We start from the raw sequence: 25,779 nt of genomic DNA on the forward strand, positions 1-25,779 counted from the left end.
GAAAAGGCAAGCACTGCTATCAGCCCAATGCACGGACCAGGACCCTGAGGCCCAGAGAGGTCCAGAGGCCTGTCCTCATTCTCATCAGCTGGTTGGTGCTCACATTGCCCCCCCACCCCACTCACCCTTGCTGTTCCAGCGGACTGTCTCTGTAACAACATGGAGTTATGTGCTCAGCGGCCAGTTTCTGCCACAGGAGGCGGTTGGCATAAGCAAGGCAGTCTGCTGAGGTCCAGGGGGGCATCAGAAATCCTGGACCTTTACCCCACCTCTGCCACTGGCCAGCCATATGACTCCAGAGGTATTTCTTCTTTGCGCTCCAGTTTTCCTCACCTGGAAAAAACGAGAGATTTGAACGAAGCCACCCAAGATTGCTTCCAAGCCCAGTACCCTGTCCAGATCACCCTTGACCCCTGGTGGTCTTACAAGCTGGCCCTCCGAGATGAACTTTCCTGCCCCAGAGATCTGCTTTGGGAGACTCCAAAGTCTCCTCCAGGATAACCTAAATGGGCCCTTCTTTCCAATTTTCCTCCTACGGATGGGTCTCTCCTGCAGGCTGCAGGCATCCCATTCTTATGGCTGAGCCTTTGTAGATTCCAAATCTGGGGGCCCCTCTTGCCCCACTTCTGCCCCGTTCCACCTGGAGACTCAGAGCCTCCCAAGGGGAAGAATTGGGACTCTGATAGGAAGACACCCAGAAGACCCTGCCATGTGCAGCTAGAGATGGATGGCTGGGAGTGACCCTGTGTGCCGAGTGTGGTGACCCCAGAAGTGACCTCTCTGGAGCTGGACTGGCCCTCCCTGGAGCATTCCGTGGGGTGACTGCAGAACTACCCCCGAGGTCACACCTCGGGCATCAGCCTGTGGGAGCAGAGGGGAGATGCTTCACCCCCCAGGGCAGCCCCCACACCATGTGCATGTTGCCTCTCCTATTGGAAGAATCAGTGAATCGGGGTCTGCTTACACCTCCAACCAGTGTCTCCGAGATGGAGAACTCTGGAAAAGAGAATATCAGACTAATTTGCACTTCCCAGGAGGCCAATTACGGAAACACCGACAATTTAGGACGGGGAAAAATATCAGAGTTACTAGATATCTAGAACACCCTTCCTCTGACTGTGCAAGGGGAACCCAGAGCATCAGCTGGAATCCGCGTCCCTGGCACATGCGTCAGGGAGCCGATGTCATGCCAGCTGCCTGGAAGATGCTCCCTTTAAAGATACAGGCAAGGCATCGAGTCCTGGGCCCTGGGGGCTCCAGCAGGCTGAGTCCCATAGGCTCAACAGCATTGACCTACAGGGACACGGCAGTGCTTGCAAGCCCTCCTCTTTCCCCAAAGAGATTTCCTGATCGCCCAGCCCCTCATGAGCACATGACTTGTCCCTGCCCGTCGGCTTGTGCAGGATCTGGGTTCCACAATGCAGCGGTATGTCGTGGGGTGCCCTGCCTCCCCACCATACGTCCCTTCAAAAGCGGGTGCATGGGTCCTGTAAGTGGCCTGGAAATGTCAAATGATGCTTCCTGTAGAATTCTGGAACTCATGTTGTCAAAGAGAAGAGAGGCTGTTGGAGGCAAAGGCTCTGAACCCAGGACTCTTGAGTCCAGGGCTCTCCCTGAGGCCTCACCTTGGTTCACAGGCTCCTGCTTTAAACCATGGGCCATGCCCCAAGGTGCTCCTTCCAAAAGCTTTCCCTGGCAGGATGCCCTCTGACCTCTCCTGGGCACCAGTCGGTTTCCATCCATCTCCTCTTCTGCACAGAGAAATTCTGGGAGCTTGTGTCCATGACATCCATCGCTGGCTCTCCACACTCCCAAGCCCGTGTGCTCAGACTGACTGCTTAGAAAGGTGAAGGCCGCCCTTCCTGGGGTCCATCACCCAGCTCTGACCTGCACATCCTATCACACGCACACTCCACGGTGAGGGGCCCTGGGGTCCAGTCCTCATTCAGGAACCACTTAGGTTGCAAGCGGGGGGTCACCTGTGAGTGTTCACTGAATGTTGTAGCAGGACGTAAAGGTCATGGACACCCAACTTCCCCCACACCCCCATCATGCCTCAGTTCACAGATGGGGAAAGTGAAGTTCCCCAAATGCGGTGATGTCAAGTCCTCAAGGTCACATGGCCGATCGGAGGCAGGAGCACAGGGTCTGGGCTCGTGGACCGTTGGAACTGGTGCAGGGGCTTCAGAAACTCCTCTAGTCCCATGTCCTCCTGTGAGGCCCTTTCTGCTGGACACTGATGCCCCATGTCCTCCCAGCCCCACACTCCCCTCAGGCTTGTTCGTCTGCTCCCCAGCCTGCAGGTCTGAGGCTGCAGGGAGGAGTGCCCTGTGGTCCAGCAGGGACTCCCAAGCTCCTGGCCCACTGTGCCCCCTACAAGACAAGCTCCTCAGCTCCAGTGGAGCGGTCATCAGTGAGGTCAAGGGACCCAGCTGGCCCTCCATCACCTGCCTTTCCACCAAACACAGGGCTTGTCCTCAGGTCCTCAGGGGCTTCAGACCAGGCCCCGGAGGTATCGGCTGTGCTTAGCTTTCTGCTGACCTGTTATCAGATGCCAGGCAGCTACTCTGTCTCCCAGAGCACCCATGGGGGAAGCCCATCCGCTTGAGCCATGGAGATCCCCTTGGGTCTGGTTCCCACCTGTTCTGATGGGAGCGCTGAGTCCTGGACTCTGTGGGTGAAATGCAGCTACTGGGTGCCCCATGCCCAGGGTGCTGCTGTGAAGAGGGGAACGAGTCTCAGAACTGGGTTTACAACCCAGCGAGGCTGCTGACCAGCTCAGGCAAAGAGGGTCTGCTGCTTCTTCAGCCTTCCGTGGTGGTGGTGGGGGGGGATGGGGGTGGGTGCATGTGCATGTATGGGTGTGTGTGTATACAGAGAGCAAGCCGCACGTGGATGTCGCAGGGGAGCTCCGTGAGGACGGAGGGATGTCATGTGGGAACTGGGAGTGCCAAGCCTTCTACCTGTGGGACCATCCCTCTGTTCCTCACCCAGATGCGGGCACCCTCTTTCTGAACCTCTCCTGGGAACCCAGGGTGTCTGCGGTCCTGCTGACATTCTAGAAACTGACGGCCCTCCCATCTCTCCTGCCCTGCCTGGCCCCCCATGCCCCTTTGCCTGGACATTGTGGCAGGGATGCCCTTTTCTGTCACCTGCCTCTTATCTGCCTGTCCATCTGTCTGTCTCTCTCTGGCCAGCCGCTGCTACTGTTCCTCCCCGGGCCCTCCAGAGTAAGGACCCCAGAAGCTGGGCCTTTTTGAAGGTGAAGGGGGTTTCTCACTGGTTTCAAGGACTGATGACTTAAGAGGGAAAAGTGTTTTAACTGGTTGAACATCTGTGAATATCCTTACAGGATGTGGGACAGAGCAATATTTGTTATCAAAGAACCTGCATTTAGGTCCTCTATCTGAAGTCTGCTGTGGGGCACATGGTGTGTCTCCCTGCCCCATGGCCTCTTTCTGGGGTCAATGACTCCAAGGGTGGGGGCGGCGGTCACAGCCTCAGAGGGATGATTACAAGGGGCCTGATGGCTGGGATTGGGACTTCCCTAGTGGCTTAGACAGTTAAGAATCTGCCTGTCAATGCAGAAGATCGAGGTTTGATCCTTGGATCAGGAAGATCCCCTGGAGAAAGGGAATGGCAATCCACTCCAGTATCCTTGCCTGGAGAATCCCATGGACAGAGGAGCCTGGTGGGCTATAGTCCATGGGGTCGCAAAAAGTCGGACACAACTGAGCGACTAACACTTTCACTGGTGGCTGGGATTAGGAACTCTGGACCAACTCTGGGGGGAATGTTGCCTCTGATTCCCTCCCCAGCCCCTTATTCTCTCTGCCCTCGCCACACCCCCCCACCCCCCGCCACTGTCAAGCCCTCCCCTCTTTCTGCTTCCCCCTCCCTTCACCTATCTTTGTATCACTCATGGGAGTCTGAACATGTGATCCATCCCCCCAGGGATATCTGAATTTTATTATAGAAATTTTGAAAAGGATTTCAGGGGAAAAGAAGAAAAGGAGGAAGGGAGTGGGGGAGGGAGGAGTCTGAGGATAGTCTTTCTGTCTCCTCATCTTGACAATGAGGGAATCAATTCATGAATGATAAATTTTTCGCCTTAGTAGATTGCTTTTCTATATGTGCGCTCATCTGATCCCTAAAGAGGGACACTGCGGTTCAGAGGTTCAGTGGTTGGATCGAGGTCCCACAGCTGGTTAGTGGCTGAGACAGGACCAGAGCCCAGGTCCCCGGGCTCGTTGCCCAGGGCTCCGTCCACGCGCCCACATCGCCGGCCAGGAGCTGCAGGGGGGAGGGCCGTCCCTAGGGCTGACAGGTGGGGGCGTGTCTTCGGGATTGGGCGTGATGCTCAGCTCCACCCACAGGCATCGATTACCGCGTGAAGACGGTGCGTGTGGACGACTCGCGGGTGGCCGTGCAGCTGTGGGACACGGCGGGGCAGGAGAGGTGAGGAGCCACGCCCACCCCGCCCCGGGGTAACCCCGCCTGCCCGCTCCCCGCGGGGGCGGGGTCTGGCTGCCCAGGAGGCCGCACACCTGACCAGGAGCTTCGCGCAGGTATCGCTGCATCACCCAGCAGTTCTTCCGAAAGGCGGACGGCGTCGTGGTCATGTACGACCTCACAGCCAGACAGTCCTTCCTGGACGTGCGGCAGTGGCTGAGCAGCGTGGAGGTGAGCTGCTGGCCTCCCGGGAGGGCCCTCCTCCTGGGCCCTCTCGGGACCCCTGACTCAGACCCCACCTTCTCCCGGAACAAACCGGTTCAGGCATCCATGCGTCGGTCCACCCAAGTGCCCGGCATCAGGCTGGTTACTGGGGACCCATAGGTGAACCCGAGAGGTGCGATCAGACTCTGCCTTCGTTGGGGGGTGGCTGGGAGGGGAACCCAGGAAAAATACAGACTGTGAAAAGTGGGATTAGGAGTTGGGGAGGGAGTGCCAAGTGTCGAGGGTGCACGATCTTCCAGGATGTTTAAATAGAGTCACCAGGGCCTCTTCCCACCGCCTGCATTTTCCCAGCTCCAGGGGGCGTCGGGTCCGCTCAGTGTTTGGGGGTCTCATCACAGCCCTTCACACAAAGGGAGGCTCATCTGCAATGTGAGGGTCCCAGGCTGTCCCCAGAGTCACCCTGGGCAGGGCCCTCGAGAGATGGGACTCTTCCTTGAATCCTGGATTCTCTCTAAGACTCTGCTTTCCCGAGTTGTCCTTGCAACATGCTGCTCTGTGGGCCTTTGTGCTCCCGACCACCTCAAGCTGTCCTCAGCCACCTGAATGCAGATGTCCCAAGGCCAAGGGCTTGTGCCAAGTCACTTATTCTCTTTTACAGCCCTGCCCTCCCCAGTCCTTTCACATATAAATAGGAGGTCCCACTCCTTTCACCAGCAGGACCCATGCTTTGTTTATTTGTTCTGAATTCTAACAGGCATTATTCCGGGGCCTGGGGGCTCCCGAAGCAGATAAAAGGGACAGTTTTCCTCTCTTTGCGGGGCTCATGCTCGACCCTCTCTTCAAGCCCACAGGCCTTGCTCAGCTCCTAACCTGCTCATCAGACTGTCCACTGCTGTCCAGGAAGGAGCTGCCAGCCCCGACCTCTGCCGCCCTCCACGCATCTTTGCCTTTGTGACCAGGGCTTGGCAGAGGCTCCTCTGTGCTCAACAGATGTTGGACACAAGTGTGGATGCTGAGTCTCCGTGCAGGCAGGATACTGGGGTTGTTCATTTCGTTATGTCTCGGCCCTGAGACCCATACTGCCTCGAACCCAAAATCTGTTCCTCTTGGAGTTTGAACTTGGATGGGCCACTTCTTTCTCTCCTGTTCTTCTGCTGCCTTGGTGTCACCAAGGAAAATGAGGAACAGGGATGGAAGCGAGGTTCCAGGGCTTCTCAGAAGTTTGCCTGATACAAATTTGATACAAATTATTTTTCAATATGATTGTGTCTAAAACACGATAGAGAAAATGTATGTTTTGAAATGTAGCGAGTGGCCCTACACAGAGCTGATGGTAGAGGCAGATGGTGGAGTCATGTGGAAGTGGATGCTCTTTAAAATTTGTGGTTTACAACCTGATTTTTGACGGCACCAGCAGATTTTATCTTCCTCACAGAGGTAAAGCACCAGGAGAGATTTTAGGGCTTACCTAACCTGGTGGTTTTCAAACTTTCCTCCTTGGAGCCCGGCAATCAGGCTGACCTTTCCCATGGCCAGAGATGGTCAGGGAAGTATGGTGGTCACAGGTCTGGACTCTCTACCCCCACCTCAGAGCCCTTCTATATTGTTAATTTTTTTCTTTTGATTGCTTTATTTATTTTTATTTTAGTTTTTGGCCATGCCACACAGCATGAAGGATCCTAGTTCCCTGAACGGGGAATGAACCTGCATTTGAAATTCAGTCTGCACCACAGGACTGCCAGGGAATTCCCCGTCTTTCAGTTTTGTGAGTTGGAGTTTTGACTATGATTTAGTTAGGCAAGAGGGTTTCTTTTTGAAAACCACAGATGTAATAGAGCCATCTGGTTCTCAAATGAAGAAATTGAGGTCAGGACCTCTTCAAGGTCACCCATTCTTTCCCCAGCCACAGACATTTAACTGCACCCCACATCAAAATTTTGATAAACATACAGTGGGGTTTCTGCACACACCAAACTGGAGGATGTGGAACTTTCAGATTCCGGGCAGGGGGCTGACTGTACTACACCTTTCTAAGTAAAGGACTTGAGCATCTGTGGGTTTTGGTACCCTCAGACGTCCTGGCACCAATTCCTTGCAGTTACAGAGTGAGTTCTGGGAAGAGGCAATGCAGATAGTCTGGAATTAGCAAGGATGGATGGAGAGAAATTTACAGAAGTGTGCTCTCTGCATTAGTAGGAGCCGGGGTTTCTAAGGCCCCTGTTTTGCAGAGAGCCTGGGATTTAGCCAGGAAGTGGCACATCAGATTGAATTTGGAGGTGGTGGTGGAGGTAAAGAAATGTCAGAGGGTCTGATGCTGGGGAAGATTGACGACAAAAGGAGAGGGAGGCAGCAGGTGATGAGACAGTTAGATAGCATCACTAACTCAATGGACATGAATCTGAGCAAACTCCAGGAGAGAGTGAAGGACAGAGGAGGCTGGCGTGCTGCAGTCCATGGGGTCACAGAGAGTCAGACACGACTTAGTGACTGAACGACAGCAACATTGTCGCAGCATGAAGGCTGAGTTCAGTCATTCTGCACAAAGCTGGTGGAGCACTGTGTGATTAGCCTGTTCCTGCCTGGGGTAAGGCTGGATAGCATCACCTGCGTGCACCCCAACAGAGCCACCCACGGAAGCAAAGCTGAAATGGCAGATCCATCTGTGGCTAACTCAGAACTACCCATGTGTGGATGGGGCTTCTCTGTGTCATTTGTGGTTTGCATTCTCCTGCTTTAGCTTTGAGCAGAAGGTACAGGTAAACTTGAAAAGATGATTCCAAACCTGAAAGAACGTGAAGATTACTTATGGAGCTTTCAACGAAAACAGACCCCAGGGCCTTCTCTCCCAAAGAGAATGATCCGGAACCTGGAAATCTGAGCAACAAGAAAAGCAAAGTTCCCCCAGGTGGTTTTGATCCTCAGCCACCATGGTTTCTAGCCTAAACCAGTGGCTTCTCAAACCATAATATACATAAATAGTCTCCTGGAGACAAGGTTAAAATATGGATCCCAGGTCAGCAGGTGTGGGCTGGGGCCCCAGATTCTGCATTTCTAGCAAGTTCTAATGAGCCAATGCTGCTGGGCAAGGGACCCCACTTTGAGAAGCAAGATTCTAAATCCTTGTCAAAGACGTTTGTGCTCCTTGAGCAAGAATTTGAGGGGCATGACCCATGTGCTCAGCATGTCCCAGGCACTCTGGAGGACCCAGTTTAGTGGCCCTGGATTTCATGGGCAGGTGCCAGAGGCTGTGTCATGAGGCAGGGGTGTATTGAGGACGTGGAACGGTGGCACTGGAAATGCAATTGATCTCAAGGTTCTTGAAAAGCTAAGTTGTTCTGCCTTGGCAACCAGCCACCAGAGACGTCAGGTGATGGATGAAAAGTTGACACCTACTCGGATCGGAGAGGGACGGAACATAAGCAGCACTGGTGTTGGTGGCGCACCTCCAATTTCCATGGCGCTCTGCCAGCCAGCACCCCCCACCCGGAGGAGGGAGGCCGGAGCAGAAGCTTTAATAATAGCCTTTGGGTTCGGAAGCCTTTATTATTAAGTGAATGGTGGCCAGCTGTTCCCAGCACCCATCCCCCCTCAACCTGAAAGCTGTACCGGAGGAAAGGTCTGAGATTATACACGGCAAAGCCTGGCTCCTGGACGAGGTTGCCTGCGGTGGGAGCAGCTGCTGGGGAGGAGTGCAGCTCCCTGAACTCCACTTGGGCCTGGTCACCATCTCAGCTCAGCCACCGCCTGGCTCTACAATGTGGGCCAGTCACTCAGTGAAGGGGTGGATGAGATGCTCTGGCCCTCACGTTCTACTGGGGCTGGCCCTTGACTATCTTGGAGGGGAGGGGGAGGCCAGGATGGAGCATATAGACGAGAGGACCCCAGTGATCCTTCCAGCCCAGAGGAAGGATCTGAGCTGGAAGGATCTTCACTCACCCAAACGCCTTAAGTGAAGAAAAGGGACCTCTGCCCCGCCTTATGAGGTCTTTTGCCCACCGCCAGGCCCCTTCCACCTTTACCTGACCTGCAGGCCTGCTGCAAAGCTGGACCCAGACTCACTCTGTGAGGATCCTCCTGCCGCCTTACCTTTCCTGTGCACCTACGGGAAATCACAGCCATTTAGACCTTCTGCCACCTCAGCGTCCCTGACCCATCTGACCCTAATCTCTGCTGCATGGGACTCCTTTAACCAGTCCGGGCTAGAGGAGAACCTGGACAGGATCTAAGGGCCCTGTTTTTAGACTGTGAAGCACCCTGGACATCTGAAAACTTTGTCCCTGAATCAGGTCAAGAAAATAGGATTTGGTACAGGCCCAGTGAAAACTCTTGAGTAAGAAGTTCACACCAGTCAATCCTAATCAACCCTGAACATTGGAAGGACTGATGCTGAAGCTGAAGCTCCAGTTGTTTTGCCACCTGATGTGAAGAGCCGACTAATTTGAAAAGCCCCTGGTGCTGGGAAAGATTGAGGGCAGGAGGAGAAGGGGATGACAGAGGATGAGATAGTTGGATGGCATCACCAACTCAATGGATGTGGGTTTGAGCAAGCTCCGGGAGATCATGAAGAACAGGGAAGCTTGGTGTGCTGCAGTTCATGGGGTCGCAAAGAGTCGGACACAACTTAGTGACCCAACAACAAGCCCAATGGGGCTTCCCTGGTGGCTCAGTGGTAAAGAACCCGCCTGCCAATGCAGAAGATGTGGGTTCGATCCCTGGGTGGAGAAAATCCCCTAGAGGAAGGCATGGCAACTCACTCCAGTATTCTTGCCTGGAGAATCCCATGGACAGAGAAGCCTGGCGGGCTATAGTCCATGGTGCTACAAAGAGCCGGACACGACTTAGTGACTGAAAACAACACAAGCTGGATAGGCTGGTATTTCCCCTGAATCCAGATTGCTGGTCCCCCGTGCCTGCAGTCCTGGCATACTAACTTCTTGTTTGGATCTTTCTGTCACCCCCAGAACTCTGTCCCGTTAAGCCTGTACGTCAAGAAAATAGCATCTGAACCAAGACATGAACGAGCAAGACCAATGAATCTGAGCTGGAATAAAACCGTGGAGATTAATGTCACGTAGGCTGTTTGCCTTATAACTGAGAAATCCTGGGATGCAGAGAGAAGTGACTTGTCAGAGGATCTGCAGCTGGTCAGGTGGCACAGCCAGGGCTGGAATCTGAGGTCTGCTCCTGCCCTCTGCGCCTCCCTCATCACATGGCCCCGGTTACACCTGCTTCTGAGAAATAGACGCTCATCTCTTTCCGGCCCTTCCGGCTTCCATCTCAAAGCAGAACAGCTCTGCAGGTCTCTGCCCCCCTCCTGGATGACTAGCTGTCTCTCATTCTGTGATCTTTGTCGTCGGTGACAATGTATAGCACTTGGCAAAAAATAGCAGCTTGATTTTTTTCCCCCATGTTCCAAGTTGAGCTCAAAGTGCTGGCAGTTTAGAACGAACTACACAAATAAATCTTGTTTTGACTCATCTTCTGGGAGGGGGTTGGATAAATATGGAAACCCCCAAGATATAATTTTGCAGTCATTTTTTTGTTCTTAGCATAACTGTGTGCTTTAATGTGTTAAGATGTTTTTTTTCCTGCCTCTAGAGAAATACAGCACTCGCCTGGCTAAGTGCTTTTTATTGCCTCCCAGCCAATAGATATTAACACACATACACACACACACACTCTCTCTCTCTCTCTCACACACACACACACAGCTACCAACCAAATGCAACAGCTGCAAGTCCTAAGCTTGCTCCGAGTTGACAGTTCCTTTAAGTTAAAGTCAGAGATGGAGAATATTTGAATTTCAACAAGTCTATCTTCCAAGAAGTTCAAGTTTAGAGAAAATAACTGAATGGTGGAAGGTGGAAAGAGGCTTCTGAGGACAGTGGGAGGATAGACGCCAGCGCTGAAACCCACCTCTCAGCTCAGGGAGTAGAGAGGGGAGAGAGGAGGGAGCTGGGCAGGTCCCATAAGAGCTGCAGCAGAGCTGGACAGGACCTGGAGGGCCTGCCCAGAGACTGTGCCCAGCTGGTCACTCCTTCCCTCCAACCTGGGGTGCCCTCATGACTTTGTGAAAGTGTAATTGACAGTTGCTCACTTGTATCTGACTCTTTGCAACCCCATGGATTGCAACTCACCAGGCTCCCCTGTCCACAGAATTCACCAGGCAACAATACTGGAGTGGGTTGCCATGCCCTCTTGCAGGGGATCTTCCCGACCCAAGGATCAAACCTGGGTCTCCTGCATTGCAGGCAGATTCTTTACCGTCTGAGCTGCTAGGGAAGCCCCATGTGACCTTACCAACATCTATAGAGCCGTCCACAGACATTGAGTGGCTGCAGACTTGGGCACCGAAGGAGGTGCTCCTCGGACTTTCAAAAGGAGGTGTCACTTCATCTGGTGGGTCATTAAGAGCATCTTTGTTCAAGCAGTGGACGGACAGGCCAATAGCTAGTTAGGTAGGTGAATGACGTAAAGTGTAGGCAGAGGGCTCAAGTGTTGAGGTTCAAGTCAGAGAGGGCCATGAGACCCCAGCCCAGCCCCGGCTGCTCCCATGTTGGAGACAGATCTAGGGCGGGGTGAGGACACCTGGCTGCCCGTGATGGGTAGCACGTGCCGTGGCCTTACGTATGTTCTGACTTTTTTTTTTTTTCCCCACATCTTTGGAGATAGGCCTAGTTCTCCTAAATCACAGGGCCCACGGAAGAGAAGTGAGAGGCCAGAGAGTTTGTGTAGGAGAACACTGCAAAGAGCAGACACCACCACTCCAGCTGGGGCTTGGACTTTTTTTTTTTTTTTTTCTGCTCCTTCTAAACTCTTTCATCTTTATTTTTATTTTTTAGCCAGAAATCGTTTTAGGAAAGAAGGCCGCCTCTCCTTTTTCAGGGGCAGCTCTGCTGCTCGTGATACAGGTGCCAGGCTGCCTGCTTCTACCTCATCCCTGGTCATTCAGGACCCAGGGAGAAAAACTAGCCATTTCCAGTAACAATATCAGACCCTGATTTCAAGTCTGATGCTCTTATTTTCACAGAGTTTCCACATCAAGAAATCCCACCAGCCTTAAGTCATTTCTCACACATCCATCTACAAATATCTCTCGCGTGTGCTCCAAACAGCAAGGCTTTTGGCTCATTTTCCTACTTCTTCCTCTTTTGTTCCTTTTCTGTGAAAAACTGTTTGCAAGAGTTTCTGTAGCACAAAACAGGTGAGACTGTGGGGCATCCCTGGTCCTCGAAGTCTGGCTAAGAGGGAGTCTGGTGGACCGTGCATGCAGCCATGAGTATTTCCTACACACAGATACCTGGAATATGGCGGAGCCCAGCCAGCACATCCCCCAACACGTGCACAAGTCAACCTACTTCCCATGTCTCAGAGGACACTGTAAGATCCGGGAGTGCCTTGAGTCACCATTCGTCTCACCATGGACATACAGAAATACTGCCTTTAGAGAGTTCTGGTTAATGAGACAGTAGATCGCAGAGGGGCTTCTCGGGTGGCTCAGCGGTAAAGAACCCGCCTGCCAATGCAGGAGACCCAGGTTTGGTCCCTGGGTTGGGAAGCTCCCCTGGAGAAAGAAATGGCAACCCACTCCAGTATTCTTGCTTGGAGAACCCCATGGACAGAGGAGCCTGGCAGGCTGCAGTCCATGGGGTCACAAAGAGTGGGATACAACTTTGCTCCTGAATAGGAGAAGGCAATGGCATCCCACTCCAGTACCCTTGCCTGGAAAATCCCATGGACAGAGGAGCCTGGTGGGCTGCAGTCCATGGGGTTGCCAAGAGTCGGACACGACTGAGTGACTTCACTTTCACTTTTCACTTTCATGCATTGGAGAAGGAAATGGCAACCCACTCCAGTGTTCTTGCCTGGAGAATCCCAGGGATGGCAGAGCCTGGTGGGCTGCCGTCTATGCAGTCACACAGAGTTGGACATGACTGACACGACTTAGCAGTAGCAGCAGCAGCAGCAACAAAGTAGCAGGGGTCATTGGAAATAAGAACTTAGAGCCAAGGATTTGAGAAAAGTGATCCATATACTAAAGGATGGGTCTTCATAACACTGACTTTACTAGCAGTTATTTTGGATTCTCTGAGCTCTAATGTTCTCGTTTAATCAATGAGAATTTTTTTCACTACTGAACTGCAATAAAATGGAATGTGTAGACTGAGGAATCAGGGAGGCTTCATTTCAAATGTGATGACATTTAAACCTCTGTAGGCGTCCTGTTGGAGGGACCAGGGACGTTTGCTTGACCAGGTCTAGGGTAAGGCAGCTGAACTGCTGGTGACACTGTAGCCACTGGCTGGCTTCTGCCATCCCACGGCTCTCTCTACTTGGTGAAACACAGAGCTGCAGTGAACAACTAGTTGTTACCAAATTATGATTAAAAGCCCCTAATTAAATATCTCACAAAACAAAAATAGCAACCTGAGCGAATGTGAACATTACCGTATTGATTCAGTTTCTGTGTGTCTTGGGGTGCAGGAACTCTCGGCTGCAGGGAACCTGCAGTGTAAGAGCCCTGGGGAGCAAGGACCCTGGAGTGCAAGGATCCCAGGGTGCAGGGACCAGGGGTGCAGGGACCCCAGGGTGCAGGGACCCTGGAGTACAGGGACCCCAGTGTGTAGGGACCCTGGAGTGCAGGGATCCTGGGGTGCAAGTCCCCAGTTGATATATCACAGCTGCTGGAGGAGTGAGTAGGGTTGAGCCCTCGGATTAACCTGTTCTTCTGGCTCATGAACTGTGGGTGCTCCGGCCCCCATTCTTCCTGATTGGGACTTCTTCAGAGCCAGGGTACCCAGGACAGGGATCCCCGTGGGGTGACCTCCAGCGAAGCACACGACAGCCCTGTATTGGGCACTGTGGGCTTAGGACCATGAATCGGACCTGGACCCATCCTTTCAGCAGCATTGTGCCAAGTTCAAAGTCCCCAGAGGTGCCACTGCTGGCGGCATAGCCCCTGGACCACCTCCTAAGCCCATCACAGTAACTCCTTGTTCATTTGGTCATGTCGACCAAATCTGGTCACTTGGGAATGCCCGGGGAGACTGTGTACAGACCCTTATTTAACAGCATCAGCTGTGCCCTCGTCCTTCTCCAGCCAGGACCTGAGGAGCAGGCTGGAAGGAGGTTCCCTGCACAGAGGACTGGGAGGCACCAGAGGCATTCTCAGGCACTCACAGAAGCCCAGCAAACTAAGGCTCTAGGAGACTGAGGTCCCCTCTCTGCTCTGGGCTGACTGTCTTATCACCCAACCTCTGTGGCAGCAGAGAATTTACAAGCCAGTTTGAGTCTTTGCAGCCAGTGTTTTCTCCTGCCTTTCCAGGTTCTCCTTAAAGATGTATCTCTCAGTTGGGGATTATCTTTTCCACAGGAAGCTGTGGGAGACCGCATTCCTGTTCTTCTGCTGGGCAACAAAATTGACAATGAGAAAGAGCGGGAAGTGCCGCGGGGCCTGGGAGAGCAGCTGGCCAAGGTGAGGGGCGAGCATCCCGTCTCTCTGGACTTGGAGGAACCCTGAGGGGGCTTGGGCATGTGCCCAGAGCTGGGCTGGGATCCTTCTTGGGGAAGCCCCTGGGAAGGAAGCAAGCAGCCCGGATGGTGTCCTGGCATCAGGGGGCAGTCCAGCTGCTGTGCACGTGGAACTTTCTGCAGAGAACCAAGTTTGCAAGACAGACTCGCCTTGGGTGTGGGGAATTTCCCAAATCCTCTTCCGTGGAACTCAGAATTATGAATCCTCAGAGGCTGCGGCTGCGCACACACTCAGTCCTGTCCGACTCTCATGTAGCCACCAGGCTTCTCTGTCCATGGGATTCTCCAGGCAAGAACACTGGAATGAGCTGCCATTTCCTCCTCCAGGGGATCTTCCCGACCCAGGGATCGAACCCCAGTCTGCCTGCGTCTCCGAATCCGCCTGCGATGCGGGAGACACAGGCAGATTCTTTACCTACCAAGCCATCGGGGAAGCCCAAACCCTCCACTAGGAGGAGGTTCCTTATTTCAGTCTCCCAGCTGATCCTTGAGTCCCATCCATCCGTGTTTCTTGACTTGGTCACCTTCACAGATGGCATGCTCACTCCCTGCCAGGCTGTGTGCTCTTCCTTGGAGTGTGTTCTTTCTGTTAGAGCGTTTCTCCTTCCCACCAAGACTGAGTCTCCAAGCTGCAGGCTTGAGACAGACTCCGGGCAGGCCCTGCAAAGCCAACCATTAAAATAAGCACCAGCCCCCTCGCCCAAGCAGAGAACCACTGTGGCTTGAAGGAAATCGGACAGCAACACAAACCACGCTGGCTCTTGGCAGCCTGCCTTCCCTCGGAGCAGATTCTAGGAAGCGTGTGTCTGTGGAGCTGGCGCTCTGCAGCACCAGGGTTCCATGAGTCTTGGTGTGCTTGCTCGAGACAGGGACTTATGGCCTCTGGGGCTGGGCAGGCAGGCACAGGGGTGAGATCCACGGGAGGAGGAGGAGGAAGGTCCGGCAGCTGTGTGGTCAGCGGGCAGCTGCGTGTCCCTGGGCCACGTCCGCAATTCCAGGTCCAAAGAGCTCCGAACACAAAGGCTTTTTTGCATTTCATTTGTCAGAAGAACCTGACCAGGACTGCAATTGGGGCTTTTTATGGTTTTTGTTTACTTCATTTTGAATGAATACTCAAATGCTTCACTGAAGAAGTATTAATATATTTGATTATAGGGTACTGTTGTATATCCACAGAGGCTATTATATAATATATATTATGGACAAGTATTATCTGTCTTGTCCTTATTTCTGGGCTTTCCTGGTGGCTCAGATGGTAAAGAATCTGCCTGCAATGTGGGAGACCCAGGTTTCATTCCTGGGTCTGGAAGATCTCCTGGAGAAAGGAATGGCAACTCACTGCAGTATTCTTGCCTGGAGAATGCCATGGACAGAGGTTACCGTCCATGGGGTCGCAAACAGTCGGACACGACTGAGCAACTAACACTATTATCTTTCTAAAACTTAAGAATTCTGGGTTCCAAAATACACCTGGATCCAAGGATTTTGATTAAGGAACTGCAGATCTGTATCTTTATATTCCACTTTATTTTTCTGTCTTTCTTTCTGTAAGTGCAAAAAAGAGAAGGCTGGGAGAAGTTAAGTGATCTGTTCAGTCATCACCCGTCCTCAGTGGTGGGGTCGGGGCTTGAAGCTAAGGGGCAAATCATGTCTCCAGTTCCAGGTCTATGTGCCCCCCACCCCACCAGGGAGCCTTCATCCTTCCATGGACTGAAAGGGAGTCAGGACAGAGGTGTGCAGGGACCAGACCAGGCGAAGGCAGAGGACGGAGCTGGGCCAGCATTCTTGGGGCCTCCTGACCTATGGCTATGGATGCATCTGCACCCAGCTGCCTGTCCCCCAGGGTGTCAGCCTCCAGGGTTCCTGCCAGATGCCACTAGTGTTGTCAGGAACAAAGCAGGAAGCCTGTTAATGGGAGTGATAAACGGGATAGGATGAGCCTTGGCCCAGCCCCCTGTCGCCGCACTTACAGTCCACCCTCTGCCTGGTGAGGCGATGGACACTTGTCCTTGTGGCCCCAGAGTCCTGTACCCCAGGGCCCATAGCATGGGCAGCCAGAGTGTTCGTTAACTGGTGTATGAATTATTAATAACTGTGCCCGTGTGGGAAAGCGAGTTGCTGGGAGCCCAGTGGAGACCTGAACAGGCTCACCCACCATTTGTACCCTCTCGAGCCTCAGTTTCCCTGCCTGTAAAGCAGGAAGGATGTCGCCCACCCTGGCCTCTGTCTGAGTCTTGGCCTGCATTGCAGGCTGGTGTGAGAAGAAAAAGGAGCCCGTACACCCCAGACAGCAATTCCAGAAAGCGTGAAGCACTAAGGCAGCAGCGTAGGTTGTGTTGTTTTATAGTTCTTATGGCTCCCCTGGGAGATGGTTCCGGAACCTGCATCCGTCAGGGAGCCCGAGGGACAGAACTCAGCCTGGTACAGAGTAGGGAGGGCACGTGGGGAAGTGACGGTGTGGCAGGCGTAGACGGGCATTCTCCCCCCACCCAAGGCTCCCTCCGTCCCCCCTCCCCGACAATTCTCCTTCACGCCCTCTGTCCTCTGATTCCAGGAACACAACCTGACCTTCTACGAATGCAGCGCCTATTCTGGTCACAACACGGAAGAGTCTGTGCTCCATCTGGCCAGGTAATGAGATGCTACTCAGCTGGTGTCTCTGTCTGCCTAAACCCCCTCTGTCTGTCTGAGCCATCTAGGTAGAGGGGCTGGAGCCCTAGTAGGCCTTTGTGTGGGACCCCAGGGTCAGGAACAGACCTCTGAAACACAGCGACAAAAAGAGAGCCTCCTTGCCTGTCACCCGTCCCCACCGCCCCCTGCCCCCCCACTGCAGTCTTTGTCTTCAGAGTCTTAAGGCTGCCTGCCGTTTCCCAGAGATCCTCTTTTTAAATGCAAATGCTTTGGGAAAGGTCAGATCAGAGGCCCCTCAATGCTGCCTAATGTTTTATCAAGGATTAGTTGGCGGCCAGCTGGCTTATACTGTGGACTCCTGTTGGAGGGGGAGGGGAGCCAAGGAGAGGGGCTGCGATGCGGGACACAGAGGTACCCTAGAAGAGAGCGCTCAAAGGACTGGTGGTGGAAGCCTCTACCTACACCAAGGCTAAGGAAAAGGACCACACAGGCCCCAGTCTCAATCCTTGGGCATTCACTCGTTCATCTCTCTAGGCATCCATCCATGGCTCTGTCCATCCCTTCATCCCTCATTCCATCCCTCCCTCCATCCATCCATCTGTCCATCCACCCCCCGTCCATCCATCCATCCATCCACCTACCCACCCACCCATCCATCCCTCCCTCCCTCCCTCCCTCCCTCCGTCCACCCCTCCCTCCCTCCCTCCATCCACCCACCCATTTGTCCATCCACCCCCATCCATCCGTCCATCCATCCATCCCTCCCTCCCTCCCTCCATCCATCCATTTGTCCATCTACCCATCCCCATCCATCAACCCACCCAGCAGATACTGATTAGTGCTTATGTCATGCTGAGCATTCATTCTGCAGCATCTAAAAGATTTTTTTTTTAATTTTTTTTAAATTTTATTTTTTTTTAATTTTAAAATCTTTAGTTCTTACATGTGTTCCCAAACATGAACCCCCCTCCCACCTCCCTCCCCATAATGTCTCAGTGGGTCATCCCCATGCACCAACCCCAAAATAATTGAGAACACAGAACAACTTACTCGGTGCACTGGAAGCATTGTAGAGTTATGGAAGACCTAGGGGTTTATGCGGAAAACTCTAGCTTTTCTCTGCCACTGATTCCCAGGGCAAGTTGCCCTGCCTCCCAGGGTTTTGCCTCCAACATGGGAACATCCATCCTACCTTCTCTGCTCTTATGTGAAAATCGGTAGAGATGCTTCTGGTGAAAGTTCTTGGAGAATATAAAGCAAGGATAAGATCCCTGACACTGTTTTTGATCCTTCACCTCTTATAGTTAATCTGGAGCTGGCCACATGAGAAGCCCCTCCATAAAGTTAATAACCAATAAATATAATGTTTGAGCCTCTGCTGGGTGCTGGATACTATGATAAGCTTCAGAGACAGAGACAAAGGATACATCTCTGTCATCAGTGTCTCACTCTCTGCTGAGAAGCAGTGATGGGACTGGAACAGAGGAAGGACCCAAATGCTACCAGGGGCACTTACATTACCCAGAGCATCAGGGGAGGCTGCCTGGAGGAGGTGTTGTGAAGGATCCATACTGATTACAACTCTAGCTTTTCAAATCACAGTTGTGCACCTGTGCCTGGCCCAGGGGAGACTTGGAACACTGTCTCTGATGCTCTTGGGAGGCTGGGTCCATCCCAGCAGCTCCTCTGCTGCTGATCCTCCACCTTCCCCTCCCCCAGGATCCTCAAGGAGCAAGAAGACACCGTGAGGGAAGACACCATTCAGGTTGACCGCCCTGCCAAGAAGAAAGCCTGCTGTGGCTGATACGGGCCTCCCAGGACTCCCGCCGGGACCTGAGGCCACGGGGCCGCCCTGCCTCCTGCACAGGGGCTCCTGCGCGGATGCCCCACCAGGACCCACTGGACCTTAGTCTCCATCGGCAATGGGCCCCCCACCACTGTGGAAGGAAAGCGCAACCCCGAGGAAAGCTGCTCTCTGGACGACTCGGGGTCTTTCCCTCTCTTCTCTGTCAGGACCCAGGTGTCGCTTCCATTCTTCTTTCTCCCCCAGCTTGGTCTCCTGAGGAAACGGACAGATGGGCTCTTCCAGAAAAGCCACCCCGTGCCTTCTCCACCACCCTTCTCCCCACCCTGCCCTTAGGAGCCTGGCACTGAGGTTGCCATGGCAACTGTGCAGGCAGACTGGCAGCTTCCTGTAGGTCAAAGATACGGGACTGGGCAATGCTGGGCGATCAGTCCAGCCTCGGAGCCTGTTCTCTGGATGCCAGTGGACACCCTCGGCATGTGCTTCATTGGTCTTGAGGTGCCCGTGGGTGCTCAGTCCATCAAACTGAGATACCTGCTTCCTGTTCCACCCTCACCCCGAGGGGACCTGCTCCTTCCCCAGCTTCAGGGCCCCTCCTTTCTCAGCAGCCGCCTGGCCTCTGTGTTTATCCCTGTGGGATCTTTGGAGCTGCGCCTTACAAAAGCCACAGCCTTCCTCCCTACCGCCCACCTGCTCCCCCGACTCCACAGGGTGGACTGTGGGTGATAAATGTACGCTGGGGTCAGGGAGTGGGCTGACCGACTGCTCAACTTTGGCGAGGAGATGAAAAGAAAACCCGGGCAACAAGACCAGCTGCTGCTAAACAGAGCGACCATGTCCGAGGGTATCAGTAAGGTACATAGAGCCGTGTAAAGCCAGTTTCTGAGTGTTTCTCAAAATAGCTCTTCATGAATTGTACCTGACGATTATTGGGGTAGATTGACAGGCAGGCAGGGAGACCCAACTCGGGTCTGTAGTTACTGACTTCATTTTATTTTACTTTTCTAGAAAGCTATATTTTTTCAAGTGTGGCTGTGATGTTCACATTTGGGGGGTTCTGAGCAGTGAGCAAAGGGTAGCTGCCAGCTTCGGCACCCCTGTGACAGCCCCTGGACAGGGCACTTGGATGAAGGACACTGATCTGGGCTGGCGTGTGGTCCGGTCCTCTGGGTTCTGAGGTCCCAGCCCTTGGCAGTGCTCCAGCATCACTGACTAGCATCTGAGGCTGGCAAGGGCACTCTCACCCTGACTGGAAGCTTGGAGGCAAAGATCATGAACATCACTGCTGCTGACCGTTCTAGGGCTAGACCCCGGCCCCACGTAGGAAAGTGGGTGATGTCCACATGCCGTTGGGGCATGCAGGAAGGGAGGGGACAGAGAGAGTCTGCAAGCCACCAAGAAGACGATTCAAGAAAGCTGCACACAGCCAGCTGGGCAGGGTAGGGGGCAGTCACCGGCCAAGAGCTCCCAAGGGTGTGCCTATGGCCTCCTGCCCAGATCGGCCAGAGGGTCAGAGACCACAGGCCACAGGCAAGCGCAGCTTCCTTTGTCCAGGCTTTCTCCCTCGTCCACCTTTGTAGGCACCTGGGAGCCTGCGGAGGGTGGGTGACAAGAGCCAGCACTGAGTGCCAGGAGGCACCCAGGATCTTGAGCAGTCCAGCTCCCTCCTGGGCCCCCGTGGCGTCAGTAATGTAAGGGATTGGGGGGCCTCTTCCTGCTCAGAGGGCTTGTGTTGATCATTTGATGGGCTCTGGGCCCCAGCCCCAGTGTGGAGGGACTCACAGGAGGTCCTTGCCTTACAGAGGGGGCTGCCAGTGTCTCACTAGTGAGATATCACCAGCAGTGTCTGCATGTGCGTGTGTCTGTGTGTCTGTGTATGTGCCTTTATCCACAGCCCCTCGTCCCTAGCTCGGGTTTCAACCCTAGTGCCTGGCCTTTCAGCCCGTGGGGTGAATCCTCACCAGTCCTCAAGGATCCAGGCAGAGAGAGGGGCAGGAAGGTAGTCAGGCCTCTGCAGCTCCCTTCTCCACGCCCACCTGAGAAAACATGATGTACGGGGACTTTGTAGAGACTCTGAGAATATCCGTGCCCCCAGATCTCAGTTGCCCCTTCCCTGCTATTCCTTTAAAGCCACACTGTTAGACACCAGCCCGGCCCAGAGCCTAGCACAGGGCGTCAGCAAAGCCTCCCAGCTCTAGCCCCTTGCGGCAGGAATAGCTCTGAGCAAGTCACTTAAGCAGGTTTCCTATGTGTCTGTGGACGGGAGGTTTCCACGTGGACCTCTGGGAACGCTTTGGGTACCATGGGAGGCAGTGCATGTGAAGTGCCGGGAACACTTAGGTGCTGACAAGTAGGGGCTATTGCCATTGTCAGGGTCGAGCTTCTGCCCAGAACACTTGCCTCGCTTCAGTTTCAGATTCAGCACCAGCCAACACTAAGCGTCTTCCCGTCACTGGGCGCCTCCCAGACACCACCTTGCTTTTGTTTCTGCTTGTCCGGCTCTTTGCTCGACTCTGAGCTTGTGTCTGGTGTGACCTCCTGGCCCTGCCCATCTTTGTCCTGTGGGCTTCCTGGTTTTCCACTCAAACCGCATCCTGCCACCTTCCCTCCCTGCCACGGTGCTCCCAGTGCTTACCCAGGGATGCCCTGTGCTTGTCACCATCCCTGGCCCCATGCTGGCCGCTCCCATTCTGACTGCTTGGGCCTCTCCCGGGTCTGCTGCTGCCTCTGGCCACGAACTCTGGCACCAAACCAACACCCTGGTGGCTTTGCTCCTTGTCCAGCGCTCATTCCCCCTTTGGGGTCTTTTCAGTTCCTCCTGGCTCTCTCCCACCTCTCCTCTGCCCTGTACTCTCTTTCCCCAGTGTTCATACCTCTGCCCGATCTTGGACGCCCCTCCAGCCTCCCCTCGCCCAGGTCTGCTCTGGGCCACACCTCCATCATAGACAGCTCAACCCTTTGTTTCTGTCACTAGCAGGCCCTACTCCAAAGGATCTTAAACCAGTTTCAGCTAAGGTGTTCATGCCAGTGGTGTTCAGGGCCATATTTGTATTTTAACAAAGGAACTCTAAGAAAGGCATACTTTAACCCAAAGGAGTAAATCCCTAGTGGTAGACTATTAAGCCCCATAATGGGTTATGGGGTCAAATATTTAAGACAGAGCTGCTTCTCCTATACTCCTCCTAAAGATCACAGTTTGCTTCAGGTACTTTGGGGCTCTAAGTTCCTGTATGCTTATAGTTGTTTTGTCTTCCTGATGGTTTGTCCCTCTGTCATCATAAAACGTGCTTCTTTGTCTTTGGTCACAGTTTTTGCCTTAGAGGCTGTTTTGTCTGATGTTAGTATGGCCACTCCGGCCCTTTTGGTTGATACATCTTCTGAATGGCATATCTTCTCTGTCCTTTTACCTTCAACCTATTTGTGTCCTTGAATCTAAAGTGGGCCTCTCGTAGACAGCATGTAGATCGAGTCCTGTTTTCTCTTCTTCCAATCTCTGCCTTTTAATTGGAGTGTTTAATCTGTTTATATTTAATGTGATGGGTAAAGTATGATTTACGTCAGCCGCTTTGCTGTTTCTGTATTTCAGGTGTCTTTTTCGTTCCTATATGCCTTCTTTTGTGTCAGTTATTTTCTAGTGTACAACTGTAATTCTCTCGTAATTTTATTGACACTGTGTAATTCATTTGTTTTCTTGGTGGTTGCCCCGAGGGTCACCATTAATATCTCAGTTTGTTACAGTTTGGATTAATAATGACTTAATCCCAATAGTATAAAACATTTATTCCTATATAATTCCATTCCACCCTCCTTTTTGTTGTTATTATTATAAACTACATCTTTATACATTGTATGCCCATCAACATGGATTTTTATTTATTGTTTCATGCAGTTGTCTTTTAAGTCAGGAAAAAGGAGTTGCAAATGAAAAGTGTGTTTATATCATCCTTGTCGGTGTCATTCCCTTCACCAGGGCTTGTTATTTCTTCATGTTGATTGAAGTTGCTATTTGGTGCCCTTTGTTTCTGTAGTAGTTCTTAAAGGGCAAGTGTGCTAGAGACACACTCTCAATTTTGTTTATCCAGAAATGTCTGAGTTATCCTTCACTTTTAAAAGATGGTTTGGCCAGATATAGAACCTTTGCTCGGCTGGTGGGGTTTCTTCCCCGCTAGAGCTTTGACAGTACCATCCCGCTGTCCCTGGCCACCATGTTTCTGATGAGAAGCCAGCTGTTCATCTTATTAAGGATCATTTGCATGCGATGAGTTGCTTCTTCCTTGCTGCTTTCAAAGCTCTTTGTCTTTCAATAGTTTGATTCTTATGGGTCTAGCAATAGACCCCTTTGAGTCTATCCTACTTGCAGTTGGGCTGAGTTTCTTGAATGGAGAAATCAATGGCTTTCAGCAAATTTGGGGAGTTTGGGGTTATTATTTCTTTAAATAGTCTTTCTGCCCCTCTACCCCTCTGCCTTCCTTCTAGGACCTGTTATACATATATTGGCATGCTTAATGGTATCTCACTGGTTTCTGAGGCTCTGTTCATTTTTCTTTATTTTTTTAAAGTTGTGTTCCTAGGACTGGATAATCTCAATTGCCTTTTCTTCAAGCCCACTAATTCTTTCTTCTGCCTGCTCAGATATGCTATCAGGACCCTCTAGTGAATTTTTCACTGTACTTTTAGTGAATTTTTTTTGTATTGTCCTCATCAACTCCACAATTTCTGTTTGCTTCTTCTTTTATAATTTATGTCTCTTTCTTGATACTCTCTATTTGGTGAGATATTATTCTCATGCTTCCCTTTAGTTATTTAGACATGGTTTCCTGTAGGTCTTTGAACATATTTTAGATAGCTGATTTACAGTTTCAAAGACCTCACGGTGGTAGCCATCTGCCCTGTGCACAGATCGAGCTCTGCTTGCCATCTCCTGCTGCCTTCCTTGCACTTCGCCCAACATAACCAGGACTCTGGTCTCATTCCTTAGCCCCACCCGGAGCCTCCTGCACAGGGTCTTTCTTCTCTTCTGGATTGGAGGAGGACCTTAACATCAGAAGTTGTTTGGATCTGAGAAGCCCTCCCCTCCACCTGGAGCTTCTGGCTACCCTGCTGGACATGAGCTGCTCAAGGACGTGTCCAGTTCCTTGGGGAAGTGAAGAGAGACCAGGGATTCTCAGATAGTTGTCCCCTTCCTGCCAGGAATCCAGACGTTCCACAAAGCTTCACTCACAAGGGACAGGGGTGGGAAGACTGCACATCAGAAGCTTATTTTAAAAGTAGTTTAATTACTTCAAAATCGTGAAATCATAGTACATAAGCATACAAAACCCAAGACGTAAGTGGCCTGTTGCTGACAGTCCCCAGGTGTCCTGCCATCTTGCCGTCTCATAGTCTGGGGAACAGAAGGTGGCTCTTCAAATTCCAACCAACTCAGCCAAAATCCATAGTTATGAGCTATTCCCTTCCTCCTCATCCTGGGGTATGTGTCGGTGGGGAGGAAATGGTGATGTTGGTAGGATATGGGAGCTTTCTAAACCTCCCCACTTCCTATTAATGTTTCCATTAATATATATACTGATCCTCAGCCGTGGCAATAACAAAGAACATCATAACTCCACACTTCACACAATGTAGGGCAGCCACTTAATCTAAGTGCCCCACATAGGAAGAACCTCCGGGAAGTGATGGGGTTTGGGAAGCCATATGGTGCTCGGCCGAGGACCTAAAGTCAATGTGGAAAGTGAGCAGCATTAGAATAGGCTGGGCTGCTTATCATCCCTGGGCAGGACTGCGTCAGGGTCAAGGACTGGCCCCCTCAGGGGACTGGACTTCATCAGGGCTTTGGCTCTGATTCAGAAGTGGTCCTTGCAGGTTCTTGTCACAACACCAGGAAAGTCCACTGCCCAAAGTATAAGGACTCCTAGGGCCAGTGAGGCCTGTGCTGTTATAATGAATTATGACTGGATCCATCTGACCTATAACGGTAAATAATACACATAAAAACACTGCGCTGCTGATCACAAATGCCCAGAGAACATGGACAGAGAGAATGGAATCTCTTTTGACTCGAAAAGAATTAAAACGTGGTACTCAAGGGGACTCATAATGAGTTTGGATCATGTGACCGTGGAACAGGGTACATGTAGCATGAGGTCAAGGGCAGAAGATGGGGGTGCTGGTGTGACATTTGGTTGAGGGTTGCCAGGCTGCTCTGTAAAATTACTGAGTGGTGCTTATTTATAGAGTGAGGGCACAAACATCCATCTCTGTGGCCTCATGTTGGGTACACTGGCCAGCAGCGTTTGCCTAAAGACCCAGCTGAGAGCAGAGCATCACGAGCACCTGGTGGGTCACTCAGCTGGCCGCCTGGACCCTTGTGGCCTGGTAGACCCATAGGGTGTGCCTGCTGGTTCCAATGAGGAGCTGCTTCCAGCTTTAAAACAAAGTGTCCAGGAACGTTCCAGCTGCCGAGGTATGATTGCCTTTCAGACTCTGTGCGGCCCATCAGAGCGTCCCTCTCATTGCCCTGAGCTGCCCCGGCTCCCGCTGGCAGTCATCCATGACCCACAGGCAGCTCGACAGCTCAATTTGACTTGGGCTTCGTGCCTCTGAGCATTAAAAGATGCTTCCCTGCTGGCCCTCTTCTTTCCTTGTGTGGAACCAGCCACCTTCACCCAAGTGGTCCCCTCCCAAATACTTTCTCTAAAGATCTGTGCAGAGTGTGGACCTGCAGATGTGTGTGTGGCCATGGGCAGAATCTGGACCCACTTGCTGCTCTGACCCCCAGCTTCCCAGGCTGTAAAAGAGTTCTCTCTGCCCAGCTACACTCACCAGGCATGGACGGGTCAAAAGAGAACTCTTGGAGACAGTGCTTAGTCAACCAAAAAGTTCCAGGCAAATGTTAGTTATTACCTCTGTCTCTTGTGAAGAGATCAGGACAAAACACAATAGGAAAGAGAGAAATCTCACATGCCTGGGTAACTGGGAGAAGCTGGGGTCTCGGGTAAGAGCATTTCCTGTGTCTCTGGACAAATAGAACAAGGAAACCCGGCATTTCTCCAAGCTAGAGATTCCGTCTAAGAGCAGAGTGCTCTGTGTCTTCCCGCCCTCTGTGGAAGGGGGACTGGGGGCAGAATCCAGACTCC

General features: G+C 52.4%; 1 protein-coding gene across 1 annotated transcript in view; it reads left to right on the forward strand.

Moving 5' to 3' along the window:
* Window positions 1-18,643, forward strand: part of CRACR2A (calcium release activated channel regulator 2A) — a 71,700-nt gene extending 53,057 nt beyond the window's left edge. Inside the window, exons 13-17 of the mRNA XM_068972137.1 lie at window positions 4,377-4,458; window positions 4,569-4,683; window positions 14,051-14,152; window positions 16,763-16,839; window positions 18,559-18,643. Coding sequence (XP_068828238.1) covers window positions 4,377-4,458; window positions 4,569-4,683; window positions 14,051-14,152; window positions 16,763-16,839; window positions 18,559-18,643 — 461 coding nt within the window. The remainder of the gene's footprint in view (window positions 1-4,376; window positions 4,459-4,568; window positions 4,684-14,050; window positions 14,153-16,762; window positions 16,840-18,558) is intronic.
* The last annotated feature ends 7,136 nt before the right edge of the window (window positions 18,644-25,779 follow it).

The sequence above is a fragment of the Capricornis sumatraensis genome, chromosome 4 (assembly GCF_032405125.1).
Source record: "Capricornis sumatraensis isolate serow.1 chromosome 4, serow.2, whole genome shotgun sequence".
NCBI classification, from domain to species: Eukaryota; Metazoa; Chordata; class Mammalia; order Artiodactyla; family Bovidae; genus Capricornis; species Capricornis sumatraensis.